The following is a 14,503-nucleotide window of genomic DNA, read 5'->3' as shown; positions in this document are numbered from 1 at the left end:
GAGGAAGTAATTTGTAATTTACCCATCACTTATCCAATGTTTTATAAAATAATTTCGTGTTGCGTGATTGTCCGTATTATTAATTTGACTGTGAAGCCATTAATTAAAAAGATAGGTACGTAACATCATCTTATGATCGCAAATTGGCAAGCAAGTGAAACATATGATGTGTTAGTATGTGTTTTTATAATACTAATTAAATGAATTAATTAACCACTAATGTTGATTATAACTAATGGACAACCAAATATTCAAACTCAATTGTTGAATTCAGTATGATGCCAATTAACGCTATGTAATCAATTTTGGCACAACTACTAATGTTGATTTTGTCTCTTTCAAATACTATATATAGTAATTATTTAGAACCAAAAGTTACATTTTTTCTAATGTAATTATGAAAGTTATGGTAAAACGTATTACTACCAAAGAATTGATTTTTGGCTATATTAAAATAATTACGATTTATAAACTACAGTAAATTAATAATACTAACTATGGTCAAACAAAATGAATGCAAAGATTTATTATTTTACCACGGTTCATCGATACTTATATGATTTTTAGCGAGGAGACCAAAATATTTGTCATAGTTTTAGCTATGATTAATATTTTGACATCACTTGCAGAAACAACGTTGATGGTCACTGCAATTGGAGTCGTCGTTAATTGTCACGATTTTTTCCTTTGATCATAATAATTAATAACTGTAGCGAAAGATTGTATTTCTTGTGGTGTATTCTCTATTTTCAACTTAATACAAATTTTATGTATATTATTTTATATATGCATATCTATATTGTATAAAATATTCTTTTAAATTATATAAATACTATAAGTTTTAAATTAAAATATGAAGTGGGTTATAAAATAAAACATGAATTTAAAATAAGGATATGGATATGTTTTAGGTGCGTCATAGGTACATTAAGTTTGTTCTTGACTGACTTTACGAAAGCATAAGTTGATAAAAATTGAGTGCAGAAAATTAATTTATTATATCAGTATATCAAAATCAATTTTAAATAATTTATTGTGTGGAAACAATATATAAAAATTGATAATTAATTATAAACATTTGATATTGATGTTCATTATATTAATTGTTATATATGTGAGGTATTGAGATCAAAACCATGTTATGTCTTTTTGGTCATTTTTGTTTTCTGAACAGCATATGGGCTCAAGAGTGTGTAATGTAAAAGGGCCAGACAACTGGGCTTCGTTTTCTTTTTTTATTTTTTTATTTTTTATTTTTATGAAGAATTATAGATTCAAGAAATCAACAAAAATAATTTCCTTTAACGTTACTCCCTTTCTCGTTGAAATTATTATATTTTTCTTAATTTTGGCTAAGCTTTTTTAAAATATTTTATAGGTTGCTACGTCTTATAAGATATTTTAGAAACTTATAAAATATTGGATTTTATTTTAAAAATAAGCTCTTAAAGTATTTGGATAAAATAAGATGTTAGGGTGTTTTGGCATAATAAGATCTTTTATTGGTAAAATAACTAAAATAAATATGATACTATTAGGATCAAATAAATTGTTATTTCTGAACATATTTTGCTTTAATTTTTTTTTAAAACGCTTTTATAAATAGTTACATTAGTTTAATTCAAGATAAAATTTTAATAGATAATCTTTTTACAATAAAAAAAAATGACGAATTATTGCCTAAACTTTTGAATAAAAATAATATATATGTACATTCATGCTAGTCAAATATTAATTTAGATATATAGTTTATATTTTCTTTGTTAATGAATGATTATTAATTTCTAGCCGTATAATTTATAATGTCTTAAATTTATTTTTTTTTTGTAAATCCAATATCAATACTAATCTTATTTTTATTTAAATATAATAATTTATTATTAAATAATTCAGTATTTTCTCTTTTCTGAATGTTAGAAAAATAAAAATAAACAAAAAAAATCAAGAATATTAAATATAATTTTTTAATTCACAAAAAAATTATATATAATTATACCAAATCTCGGAACATAACAGTATAATATCCCATATTACTATGCATCTGAAATTTGAACAACATGCCTCCTATTCCTATACGTATGTGGACTTAATTTGTTCCATTTTTTTTAGTTTTTTCCAGTACTTCATAAACAATTCATGAGGCTACTTTTCGTTTTACTTTCATTTTCATTTTTCAGTTCAAAAATGTATGGTTTTAGATTTATATAAATCTCGTGTCAAAATGCTTTTAATTAATTATAAGATTATGTTTTACATTATTAGTTATTAGTCGTATCAAATCAATATACCCATATTTATTTTTTATTATTACGGGTGTCAAATTAAAAATATTTTTTATTAAAATAAAATTGATAGTTATATTGTTTTATTAATTTAAAATTATTAGCAATGTCATATCAAAATATTATGAAAAAGTTATATTATTAGTTGATATACTATCTTAACATTGAGATATATCACAAGAATGAAGCTAATTAATTTTTTGAAGAAATGAAATATGTATTGATAATTAAATTGGATTTTTTTTCTGTTCTCTCTTTATTTTGGAATAATTACACTCTTCCTTCTGAAGTTTGGTGTAGTTATATATAAACTCTTTATGGTTTGAAAAATTATATTTAGCACTATTGAGGTTTGCTTCCGTCTAACAAATAAGTCTCTCCATTAGACAAATTCACCGAATTTATTTGCTGACATCAATAAAAAATTCAGAAAAAAAATCTGTATTTACCCTCGATTGACTTATTACGAATTTATTACAGGTCAAATAAATCTTTTTATGATCAAATTACCCCCATAAGCCTTCAAGTGTTAATATATATGTGAGGAGGTATATCTTCACTGTTATAAAGTTAGTTTAGTCAGAAAAAAAATCATCTGATTTACAATAACTTAGTAATAAGTCAATCGAGGTAAATGCCAATTTTTATTCAGTTTTTTTGTTAATGTCAGCAAATTCAATGAATTTTGATTAACGAATAGACTTATTTGTTAAACAAAAACAAACTCCAAAAGTGTTACACGTAATTTTTCAAACCACAAGAAGTATACGTGTAATTGCATCAAACCTTTTGAAAGGAAAATATACTTATCTCTTTTATTTTTGACAATTGAAAAGGAAGTAACCAACACCCAACATGCAATTCCTTTTTGAGAATTAATATACAGTATGTTCAACTTGAACTACCATCTCAATGGTTACTCTTTATCTTTATATAAAGGAATCATATAATTGAGATTTGAACACAACAACTAATATGTTAACATACTCTTATGTAAAAAGAATACAAATTAATTTGTGAATAAATTGACTTAAAAGTGATGTTAATCGCAGGTGGTCCGATTTGCGACATTAACGTGGTCCATTTCAAATTCCAACCTACGTAATAATTCAGCTGCTTCTTGCAATTGGTCCACTCTTCAGCCCTCAGACCATCAACTTTGAACCTTAATTTAAATATGATGATTGCATACCATTCAAAATTAGGTATAATATTAACTTATCGATATTGTTTATGTAATGATTTCAAGATTGTGAGAAGATTACTTAACTGTGGTCAATAATTGCATCCCATATACATTAATTTTATTAATATTTTTTTTAATATAAATATATGATTAAAGCATGCATGCAAAGTGAGGTGGAATTAATTTTAGTTAACTTTGACTCTGAATTGAAAATAATAAAATAAATCAAACTGATAAATAGCCATTTATTTTATGCACGTGTTCATGTATAACGTGTCATAACCCAAACCCTTCTTAATTTATCAATTAGTGAATTCGCTTCATTTTTCTTAGAGAATTGATAATTAATGAATTATTATATTATGATTTTAATTAATAATCAATACATGATTCAGTAATTATTAAATTATAAATAATAATAAATTATCCACCGCCTAACAATAAATACATGTACACCTACATTAATTAATTACATGAGCCCAAATTTCAGCCAAATTGCAATTTCTGGCAATGTTATATGTTAATTTTTAAAATTTTGTAAAACTTAATTATCGAATTGAATTCCGACATAACTAAAATTATAACCTCTTGTACCAATGAGACCAAACTTATAATTTTCCCTTATTTAGCGTAAGCCTCTTCCATTTTTCTTACGAACTCTTCACCGGCGAGATCAAATGTATATCATTAGATATTTAGAAATAGATGAGCTACATCATACTTATATATTTTAGATTTGCTCGAATAATATCACTCGAGAAATAATAAGCTTAGTTGCCAACTCGATTAATCATTTGTATATAATTAAATAAGCAATGCACACAAGTATATATGAAAAATAATTATATTTATACCCATGATCTATGGTCTATTTATATAAATCACTCTTATTTTTTGTATAATTATAAAAACTACCCCTAATAGCCAATATAAGGGTAGTTTGTGTATTGATGCTAACAATTTTAGGTGTTGTGTGTGTAAATTTTTAAAAAAGTAAGGAGTGGTTTGTGTAAGTGATAACGATATTTTGGTGGGTGTATATGTAATTATCTTAAAGATAGGAATAGTTTATCTAAACATACCATAAATCAACAAATGTAAATATAATTATCGTTATATATTATTATACTTATTATGCGATTGAATTTACAGAACTGTTTTTCGAAAACGGGTTGAACTAAAATTTCCCATTTTCATCGTGCTCGAATCCAGTCCAATTTTCTTACAAAATCTAAGAAAAGAAAAAAAAACATCATCATCATCATCATCTAAGTAGATGGATAAGAAGTAAGCAAATGTGGAGGAATACATGGAGAATCCCTCCAAACCCTAGAATGCAACCGCAGGATTTCTTTAGCCCTCTCTTTAGTCTTCAGACTCGCTTCCACTTGCAGCACCAAACACAACTTTGACGCAACCCCGACTTGCAGCATTTCTTGAAGAACCCAGGAATTCGCTGAATACTTTGAAATCGAGCTCAGGATTCTTACACCCCTCTCGCTTGCTGCGTGAGAAACCCTGAGTATTTTCTTGGAGACGACGGCCAATCCGCACCCGTGTCTCAGCAGCTCCGCCCGGCCCTCGGCGCAGCCGCACAGCTGATCCAAAACCGTCAGGACAAGCTCACAGGCCCTTCTGTCGGCCGTTTCAAGAAGGAGTTCGATCAGGGCGGCAACGGCGCCGGCGTCCACCGCTTTGATCCGGTTCCTCCCCCATGGACAGAGCTCCACCAGCAGCTTAAGTGCTGCCTTCGTGGCCTGCTGGGATATCCTGTCTCTCAAAATGTGGACTATATGGGTGAATAACTCGGGCCTTGACCCGATCAGATCTGCGGGGTCGGCTACATAGAATGCGGATTTCAATAACATCATGGCTACAGTCCGGTTCTGACAATCTCCAGTTTCCAGTACTTGGATCAAGGAATCCAGGATCCCTCCATTTTCTGACAAAAATGTCTTCAAATCTGAATCAGACAACTCCATTTCTTGCAGAAGGCTCAAAGCTTCGTCCCTGGAGAAGGCGTCCTCGTTTTTCCTTACAACGGAGAGAAGAAAATGAACCGCCCCCGCGGCCTGGAGATGGTTTTTGCCGCTTTCGTTTCTGCGCGCGATCGATCTGAGTCTCTGGAGACAAACAAGCTGCGATTTCGGCGAATTCTTGGCTTCATTCAGGAGCTTTACAATCTGGGATCTGTCAACGGGGGGCTTCGGGGTGGGTATTCTTTCAAATGCATTGAGAGTGCACCAAGCCTGGATCAGTCGCCGGAGAGTGTGGTTTGGGGTCAGATCCGTGTTAAAAAGCTCCTGTTTCGTGACGGGGCATGTCGGATTCTTGCGCGAAAACAGCCATTTCTCGATGCTTTCTCTGTCGTAAGTTATCCCGGTTGAGACCGTGACAGGATCTTTCATGAGCTGCATGGAGATGGGACACAGAAAGTGACACGGGATTTCAACTTCATATGCTTCTTCCATGGATGTGTAACCAAACAGCCTGATTAATTCCTACTTCAAGAAAGCTAGGACTTCAGCTCTTGCAAGAAAAGCAACTCAAGAAGAACTCAAATGTCAAGATCAAAATCTTGAAAGATCAATCGACTAATCATCGATCGATCGACCTAATATGTATAGAATTAGAATTTAAAGCCCTAAGAAACTTTCTTACAACCTTCACAAAAATTGAGTGGTGGATAATGTAGTACGTAGAGCTCCAAGTTTTTCAGCAGTTGAGACGCAAAGTTAAGGCTTTATATGGAGAAATGAAAAGCAGTGCAGTACAAGTTGCAGAATTAAAATAATTTTTTTTAAAAAAAGGACAAAGTCAATGCACGGAAATTCAAAGGACAGAGACAAGTATAAAGAGTTGATGATGGACCTTTTCCCAGGTCTTGGAGGAACACAAAGCTCAAAACAGGCTGAAAAAATATTAATTTATAATTAAAAAAATAGATTTTTTATTACATGGAAAAAAATATTAGTTGATTAGTGGGGTGTTCAATTAATGCATGTGGCACAATGTATGGGGAGAGCAGACCAACAACGTCGGTGTTGGATTTGGTGCCCTTTTGAGTTTTCTTTTGACTTTCCAATTATATAATTTAATGGGCAATAATAATAAATAATGTGGGAGAAATAATAATAATATTTTTCTCAACTGTACAGTGTCTTTAAAGTCTGGGTTTTCACAGCTCAAGGGGGGATGGCACATGATCTGCCCGCGTGCCCACTGGCGACAGCCGCTCAGCGGTCCTCGCCGGGGTTTCCGCGCTTGCACTTGCCCGCCCTAATCCTAACCTAGTTTCTAACTTGGATTACGTTTGATTTTGGTGCAGTTTCTCTAACTACTTTAAATGACCTATTATATTATTTAACATGGATAATTATATTTACACCCTTCATCTATTGTCTTTTTACACAAATTATTTCTGCTTTTTAAAAAATTATAAAAACTATCCCTAACAATTTTTAAAACTCGAAAATACTTCTATTGACTAGGTTAATCTTTAAAATAATTTTTCAAAGATAGAAATGTCCTTAGGGTGTTCATGTAATTATCAAAAGGTAGAACAGTGTCAAAGTAATATTTATGAAGATGAGTAATATGACCCCATATATTTTTATTATTATTTATGTCAATTTTTAATTAAAATTAAAATTATTTTATTAACAAAAAAAAGTTGATTAATAATTTATTTAAACTAAAAATTGATATAAATAATAAATAAAATATATGGGGTCATATTACTCATCTTAAAAAAAATTACTTTAACATACCTTCTACCTTTTGATAATAACAGAAACACCCTAAGGGCATTTCTATCCTCGAAATATTATTTCAAAGGTTAGCCTAGTCAATAGGGGCATTTTTTAATTTTAAAAACTGTCAGGGTGGTTTTTATAATTTTTTAAAAGATAGGGATGATTTGTATAAAAGACAATAAGTGAGGGGTATAATGCTAGAATGTTTAAATTAATTAAATGCATCAATATTGTTAAATTTGAGAAACAAATATGGAATACGTCTCATTAAATGGTTAAATATATTTTTTGTCCCGTAATTTAATTAGGTTATTTGGCTGATTTTCGTCCTTTAACTTTTTAAGGTAGTATTTCGATCTTACATCTTTTTAATTTTTACGATTTCATTCATTTTTTTTTGTCCGGAGTTCATCTCACCAACATGAAGGGTGAGCTCCAAAAAAAAATAAACACTGAAATTGAGAAAATTAAAAAGGTGTTGGATCAAATGCTACTCTAGAAAGTTAAAGGACAAAAATGCTGAAAAAAATAAGTCAACAGGAGCATTAGCCCGAATTTTAAAAGGTCAGATGACATGCACATGCATTTTTCCAACAAGAATGGCGATCAATCATAGCAAAAAAATGATCGAGATTGCAAAAATTAAAAAAATATAAAATCAAAATGCTACCATAAAAAGTCAGAGAATAAAAGTACTAAATATCCAAATTACGGAACCAAAAATATGTTTAAGCCTTACTAAAAATATAATATTTTATCATGATCAATTATCAAGATCAAAATAAAAAATTATGATAAATACTAATTAACATCAATCGTGTTGCAGCATGAAAAGTCAATTAATATTAATTATAGTTCAAAATTATGTCAATTAAATAATAACAAAAATAGAAAAAATGGACATATACAGAAAGATTAAAAAAAAAAAAAAAGATTGCGAAAACTATACAACTAGAGGTTTTATAGGGGTTTTTGGAAAATAATAAAAAAAAAAAAGAATAATAATTGCATCCGCACTCCTTGCATTACAACTTAAGATGAACGTATGTGAGAAGTGAATACGTTTATAGTTAAATACTAAATTAATCTTAAATAATCAAAATAATTAATCTCAAATATTAATCAATTTCATGTTTTTCTTTTTTACTGTCATGCAGTTTGTTTATCTGACTTTGAAGTCTGAACACCAATATCTCTACCAAACCAAACAAGACCGTCCGATTTTGACTGCATTTTCCAATCACGTTTATGTAACAATTTAACGGACCAATTTTGGTGCGATATGGTCACTTAGATACATTCACCACACCAAAATTTACCATTTGTTATAATTTATGGCTATACACTAATATCGTAATAAACTATTATTATTATTATTTATGATTAAATAAATATAAAAACTTAAATCAACGAAAATATTTTTGTCATGATCTATGATCATGAAAAATATTTTAGTCGCATTTAAAAAAATTACAACCGACAATTATTGTGTTACTACGATCAATGACTATTTAGTGTAACTATTTATTTTTAATTATGTCAATAATCAATGATTAATTGTCAAATTCTTATAAATGAGCGTAATTTGAATTAAATTTTCCCTCCCTTTCTTTTTCCCCCTTCTCCTCCCCTCGTTGCCGCCGCCCTCCCTCTCTCTCTCTCTTCCCCTGTTTTTCCCCTTTCCTTCCCCTCTGTAGACCACACGCTGCCCCTGCTCCTTCCGCCGGCCGTCCATGCCATTACAAGCTGATGAAGAGGCTCATCAGCTATCCTATTTGTAGAAACATCTTGGAAATATTCTTTCCCTCTTGGCAGACTCAGCAGAAGCAGAAGGTGATGATTCTCTGGTGTGTAAATTTTATCAGCTTAGTCTGTCGTTCCTGTGAAATTGGTTTCTTTATTTAGTTGGGTTGTGTATGGATCTACGATTTATCTTCTTGATGAAGCTATATAGTTGATTGAAACTATAACTATATATAATCATGATTGCAGATCGATTGGGTATTGATTATTTGTTAATATATTTTTCTGTATGCAATTCAACTGGCTACCCTAGGTAGTTACTTACACCGGTGTAGTACCCTTTTTGGTGCTTGTCAACAAGTCAATTACAATCTCTGAAGTTCTCTACATACACTGTCAGAGTAAAATTCGCACAAGAGCTTATCTTTTTTGTGTTTTGTTTGTTTGCTGAGGTCGTAAATCCATGAATCAGTAATTTACATTTTGGCACCACTACGATATGCAACAGTCTATGGGTGCTCTGATGCAACTAGTGTGCTTGGCGCTGTTGGCAAGGTAGCGATGTGGTTACACTCGGCAATGTGATTCCATCTCTAACATTTTGATGATATAGTTTGTATCTTGATATGATCATATAACTGGTTATGCATGCTGCTGATGATGACTGCTACACTGCTGCTACTTTGTTGTGTTTTATATACCAGATAGACATGTATTCTGAAGGTTGTATCTATTCACATCGAATGTGATTAAAACGTTTCAATCATTCCACAAGTTGAGGTCTTCAGTATGGTGCAGTTCAGATGTTCTTGTTGCTAAAGCAGAACCCATATATGCTTAAATAATTGTCTTATACAGGCTGCTGTTAGAGTTGAATATTGTTAATGTGTTCATCTGATCACTGCAGCCACACGCATCTAGATTCACTACAAGAAAATATGATATTAGTGACAAAATATTAAGTGACAATTTTAAATTTATCACTAAAAATATATATTAAATGACAATAATTTTTATCTTATCACTACATAATTTTAGGGACAAAAATTGTGTATAAAGTTGTCACTAAGTACGATTAATGACATATCTATAGTGACAATTAAGTAACAACTATTATTTGTTGTCACTAGATCGTCACTATATAAGCCACTAATAGTATTTAAAAACTTTGTATACATTCTTTTGTCACTAATCCTTAACATTTTTTTGCAAAATAATAGTAGTTATTAAAATCATGAAATTCAGTAGTGTTAAAATAAACATTCTTGTCACTCAATATATTACACATATATTAGTGACAATATTAAAATTGTCACTTTATTTTTTTTGTCACTAATCTTCTACTTTTTTATAATGATTGTGAACTGCCGAGAATGTCTATGCTTCATTGGGGTTAACCAGCAACCCCTAATTCTTCTGATGCGAGTCATTTTCTAGTTTATGCAGTTGGAGGTACTCATCTTTGTGCATGCTAATTCTGCAGATTCTTACAAGGCGATCAATATGAAGGGATGCCAATGTGTCAGAGACCTTTCACGAAGGGCAAACTGTATATTCATTGTTGACTTTCCAGATTCTTTAACTCCGGATCAAGTTGATGCACTGGCAAACATTCTTCCTCCGAAGCCCCACTCACAATTAACAGACATGGAGCTGGATGAGTGCGAGGAGACAACCCTTCACGACGTGAACATTGAGGAGGAAGGAGACTCAGCATCAGGAGGGTTATGACAAGGACATATGCATGGAGGAGCCCAAAGGGTGCAATGTGCTGAATACTGATGAACTGCTGGCTTTTGTCGTCTGAGGGAATTAAAAGTGTTATCTGACCTTTATAACTAGTGATATACTTGAAATGCTAATTTTGTGTTGAGGATTGATGTAGTTATTTCATATATGTGATCAATGTTACAATTTTGTGTTTGTTGTCTGCCTTCACATATCTCTGCAAATAAGGCTGAACAATGCACCACAAAAACTTGGTGTTAAAACTTTGGTTACTGATCATGCTTCTATAGCTCACGGTGAGTGATTTGGATTTTGCTCTACACTTACAAGTGAAGCCTCTCCTCCCTTTTCCACCTCTCTTAAATATAGTGTGAATGTGATAATCATCACATGACAAAATAGGAAGGAGATGCTAAACAATTCCATAATTCTTTGTGTTTTTATATAATCAGATATAATTTAGTAGCAATACAAATATATACAGCACTGACAAATAAGTTTTTCTATTAGCTCATTATTATTTGTATACACTAATTACTTCTATCCATAACTTTATCTATAATTATTCCATCCAAACAATTCTTATGCGTGATATATTTTACAACATCAGTATAAAAACTGGAAAAATTTATTATTATGATAAAATAAAATTCGCATCACTCTTTACTATTTCTTTTTTATCTCTAATCTTCTGCTTCTTTTCGTGATGCAATGTTATCATGAATTGAAAATCAATAATGGAATTAATTAACATAGTATATAATTAGAATTGGATGTATAGACTATAGATAGAGCAATTAATTCACCCAAGAAGAACTAAGAAACAACAAATTAAATGTACTAGCGTCTTCAATTACAGAAAGATTAAGATTTAATTAAGCAACAAACATCAGAATTAATAGATCACAACGTTGTTGGGAAATTATATCCTGAATTAACATAAGAATGCAAGGGAGAGATATATAGACCGACAACATCAATCAGAAACATGATACATAGTTGAGTTGTAGTTTTATTCTAATTAGTACTAATTACATTCATCCAAATCAATAATCCAGGAACCCCCAAAACCCTGATTACTGTGACAACGTACGTATTAACAAAACAATTGAATCAACACGCGCGTTGTCATCATCCACATCCACATCCACATGATCGATCAGTTCAGATGAAATCATGGGTTTCCTCTTTTAAGTACGGTGAAGTCGAGGCGGGAATTCTGGTGATTCCATCGGAGCCCGATCTCATCCTTCTCCTCCAAGTCCCTCCTCGTCACAAAGTCAGACACCCAGTTCTTGACAAATACAAAACTGTTACTTTTCCATAATTTGAGAAGCAGCATGTGGTGTGACCCTGTATCCACATCCCAAACCTTAATCTCCACTCCCTGCTCGCCCATAAGTACATGAGGTAAAATATGTTCTTGAACCAACAATCTCCCCAGCAGAAGCCTGGACGAACCATCAACGTCGCTTTTCTTCAACACTTTCTTGATTTTCCATTGATCCTCATCATCGGCCGGTTGCTGCCAGTTGCCACGCCCAATGCTGAGATCAAGATCAGTAATCGGAGGAGGAGGGGGAGAATATCTCGGCCCGACTGCAGTCCTCTTCCTTTTCTTGATGGCCGGTTCTTGATCGGCTTTTGACGTCTCGCCTGAAGCGAAGAAGTCGATGAATTGAGGAATCTTTCTTTTGCCATTAGCCAGGACAACTGAGGTTGTCTTCACAAAGTAGAAGCCGTCTTCTTCTTTTCCGACATGATTCTGGACGTTCTTGAATGGATCTTTCTTGATGGAAGTACCGAAAATCACAGTATGTTGATGAAGAGTAGTAGAAGTAGTGGAAGAAACGGAAGAGTGTTTTGCAGAATCAGAGAGAATGCTGATGGAAGAAGAAGAAGAAGGCGCCATGCATGCAAACAGAGATTTTTACTTCTAAAGATGTAGTCAATTATAGAGTACGTAGAATGTTATGGACTATATATAGAGAGAGAGATCAATCTGATTTCTCGTAGGAAAGTCCGAACCCACTTCTGAAAACTTACCTTATATAATTTTTGAATTTATGAAATATTTTTTTTTTCAAGAAAGAATAATAAGTTTCCAAATTTAAATTGGTGGGTTTAATTTATATATGGAAATTAATTAAAATGTTAGTTTGAGGTCACATCTATAGTGGGATTTGTTCACACGAGAAAGCATGATTGCTTTCTTGGAATCCGATGAGGTTTTAGTTTGAGTTTTAATTATAAGTTCCATTTACTTCTATTTATACATTAATCAGTATATATATATATATATATAAATATTCATTTTGGAACAATAATTAAACTTTGAAAGGACTAGAAGATGTATGATCATTTCTGTTATGATAAATTATCATGTTTGAAAGTCATGAAAAATCATAATGAAATGCTAATTGATCATGATTGTGTAATAAATATTAGTTGTAATATTTTCAGGACAATGTCAAAATTACAATCAATTAAAATTTATTATAAATATTTTTATCATAATTAAAATTATGATCAATGTTGATTAAGTATAATCAATACTTATATTTTTATATTGATTTTATTTGACCTTGAAAGTTATTCATGTAATTTTACAAAAAGTGAAAAAGAAAATTTTCATCCTATAACTTTGGTCTGGATTCATTTTTATTTTTTATTTTTGACAATATTTAATTTAGTCGTTATTTAATAGTTCATCCTAATACTCTAAGTGTAATATAAACAAATATTTTTTCAATAGACTTAAAGAATCCGATCGAACCAACATTATATGCGAGATGCAAATTTAATGAATGCATATAGCTTAAAATTGCTCTTGAAAAATAACCAACATTATATGCGAGATGCAAATTTAATGAATGCATATACCTTAAAATTGTTCTTGAAATATAAAAGTAAAATCTTCCAAAATTGAGTCAAATGATTAAAATTAATTGTACGAAAAAAATTATTTAACCTACAAAAAATTATTAATAAATCAATTGAATAGATATCAATTTTTTTTCTATTCATTTTATTAATATCAACAAATTTAGTAAATTCTAATTAACAAAAAAACTTATTTGTTATATGAAAGCAAATTTTAAAAATGCTAAATGTATTTTCAAATCGCATAAAATCTACATGTAATTAAATCAAATTTTAAAAAAGACGAATATAATCATCCTTTACTTTTTCTCATTGGTGCCAAGCGGCTGAGTGAGAGAGAGTGAGAGTTCTTTTATTGACTTAAAAGCAAAATATATAATATATTTTAATATAATTAATAAAATTAACATACATATATAAAAAAATTTCGATTTTTCCGTTTGATCACCGAACAAAGATAAAAAAACCACCGAAAAAACCTTAGTAAAACCAAAAACTTTAAGCCAGTTAACCGAATTCTGCACACCCCATACCCCTCCCAGTTAACTGTTGAATTACACACGGCGAACCATAGAAGAACCGATCAGGACCCGAAGTTTTAATACCAAGAGCGCACAAGCTTTTGTAGTGCATTGTTCAAGCCTTACTTGGACAGACACGTCAAGGCAGACAACAAACACAAAATTGTTACATTGATCACATATATGAAATCAATACATAAATCCTCAACGCAGAATTAGCATTTCAAGTTTATCACTAGTTATAAAGGTCCTGACAACACAATCGACTCCCTTGGACGACAAAAGCCAGCACCTCGCCTCAATAGTTCCTCACTGTTGAGCACATTGCACCCTCTGGGCTCCTCCATGCATTTCTTCATCCTCGTCATAAGCCTCCTGATGCTGAGTCTGCTTCCTCCTCATCTC

The 14,503-nt window shown here is 31.2% G+C and overlaps 3 protein-coding genes across 3 annotated transcripts in view; all 3 read right to left on the bottom strand.

Annotated features, from left to right (window-relative positions):
• LOC105171006 (E3 ubiquitin-protein ligase PUB23) lies at window positions 4,641-6,171 on the bottom strand. Its single transcript, XM_011091995.2, has one exon. It carries the CDS (start codon window positions 5,937-5,939, stop codon window positions 4,737-4,739), a length of 1,203 nt encoding a protein of 400 aa, XP_011090297.1. The 5' UTR covers window positions 5,940-6,171; the 3' UTR covers window positions 4,641-4,736.
• Window positions 11,719-12,606, bottom strand: LOC110012587. Its single transcript, XM_020696793.1, has one exon. The coding sequence runs from the start codon at window positions 12,604-12,606 to the stop codon at window positions 11,869-11,871; it is 738 nt and encodes a 245-aa protein (XP_020552452.1). The 3' UTR covers window positions 11,719-11,868.
• The window catches only part of LOC105171005 (dnaJ protein homolog), a gene marked incomplete in the record, with an annotated part of 2,621 nt that continues 2,268 nt past the window's right edge, over window positions 14,151-14,503 (bottom strand). The window contains 1 exon segment of the mRNA XM_011091994.2: window positions 14,151-14,503. Within this exon segment, the coding sequence (XP_011090296.1) occupies window positions 14,408-14,503 (96 nt within the window).

This window comes from Sesamum indicum, linkage group LG9 (assembly GCF_000512975.1).
Source record: "Sesamum indicum cultivar Zhongzhi No. 13 linkage group LG9, S_indicum_v1.0, whole genome shotgun sequence".
Classification (NCBI taxonomy): Eukaryota; Viridiplantae; Streptophyta; class Magnoliopsida; order Lamiales; family Pedaliaceae; genus Sesamum; species Sesamum indicum.
The sequence above is the reverse complement of the archived record's forward strand: the minus strand, read 5'-3'. Positions and strand labels throughout refer to the sequence as shown.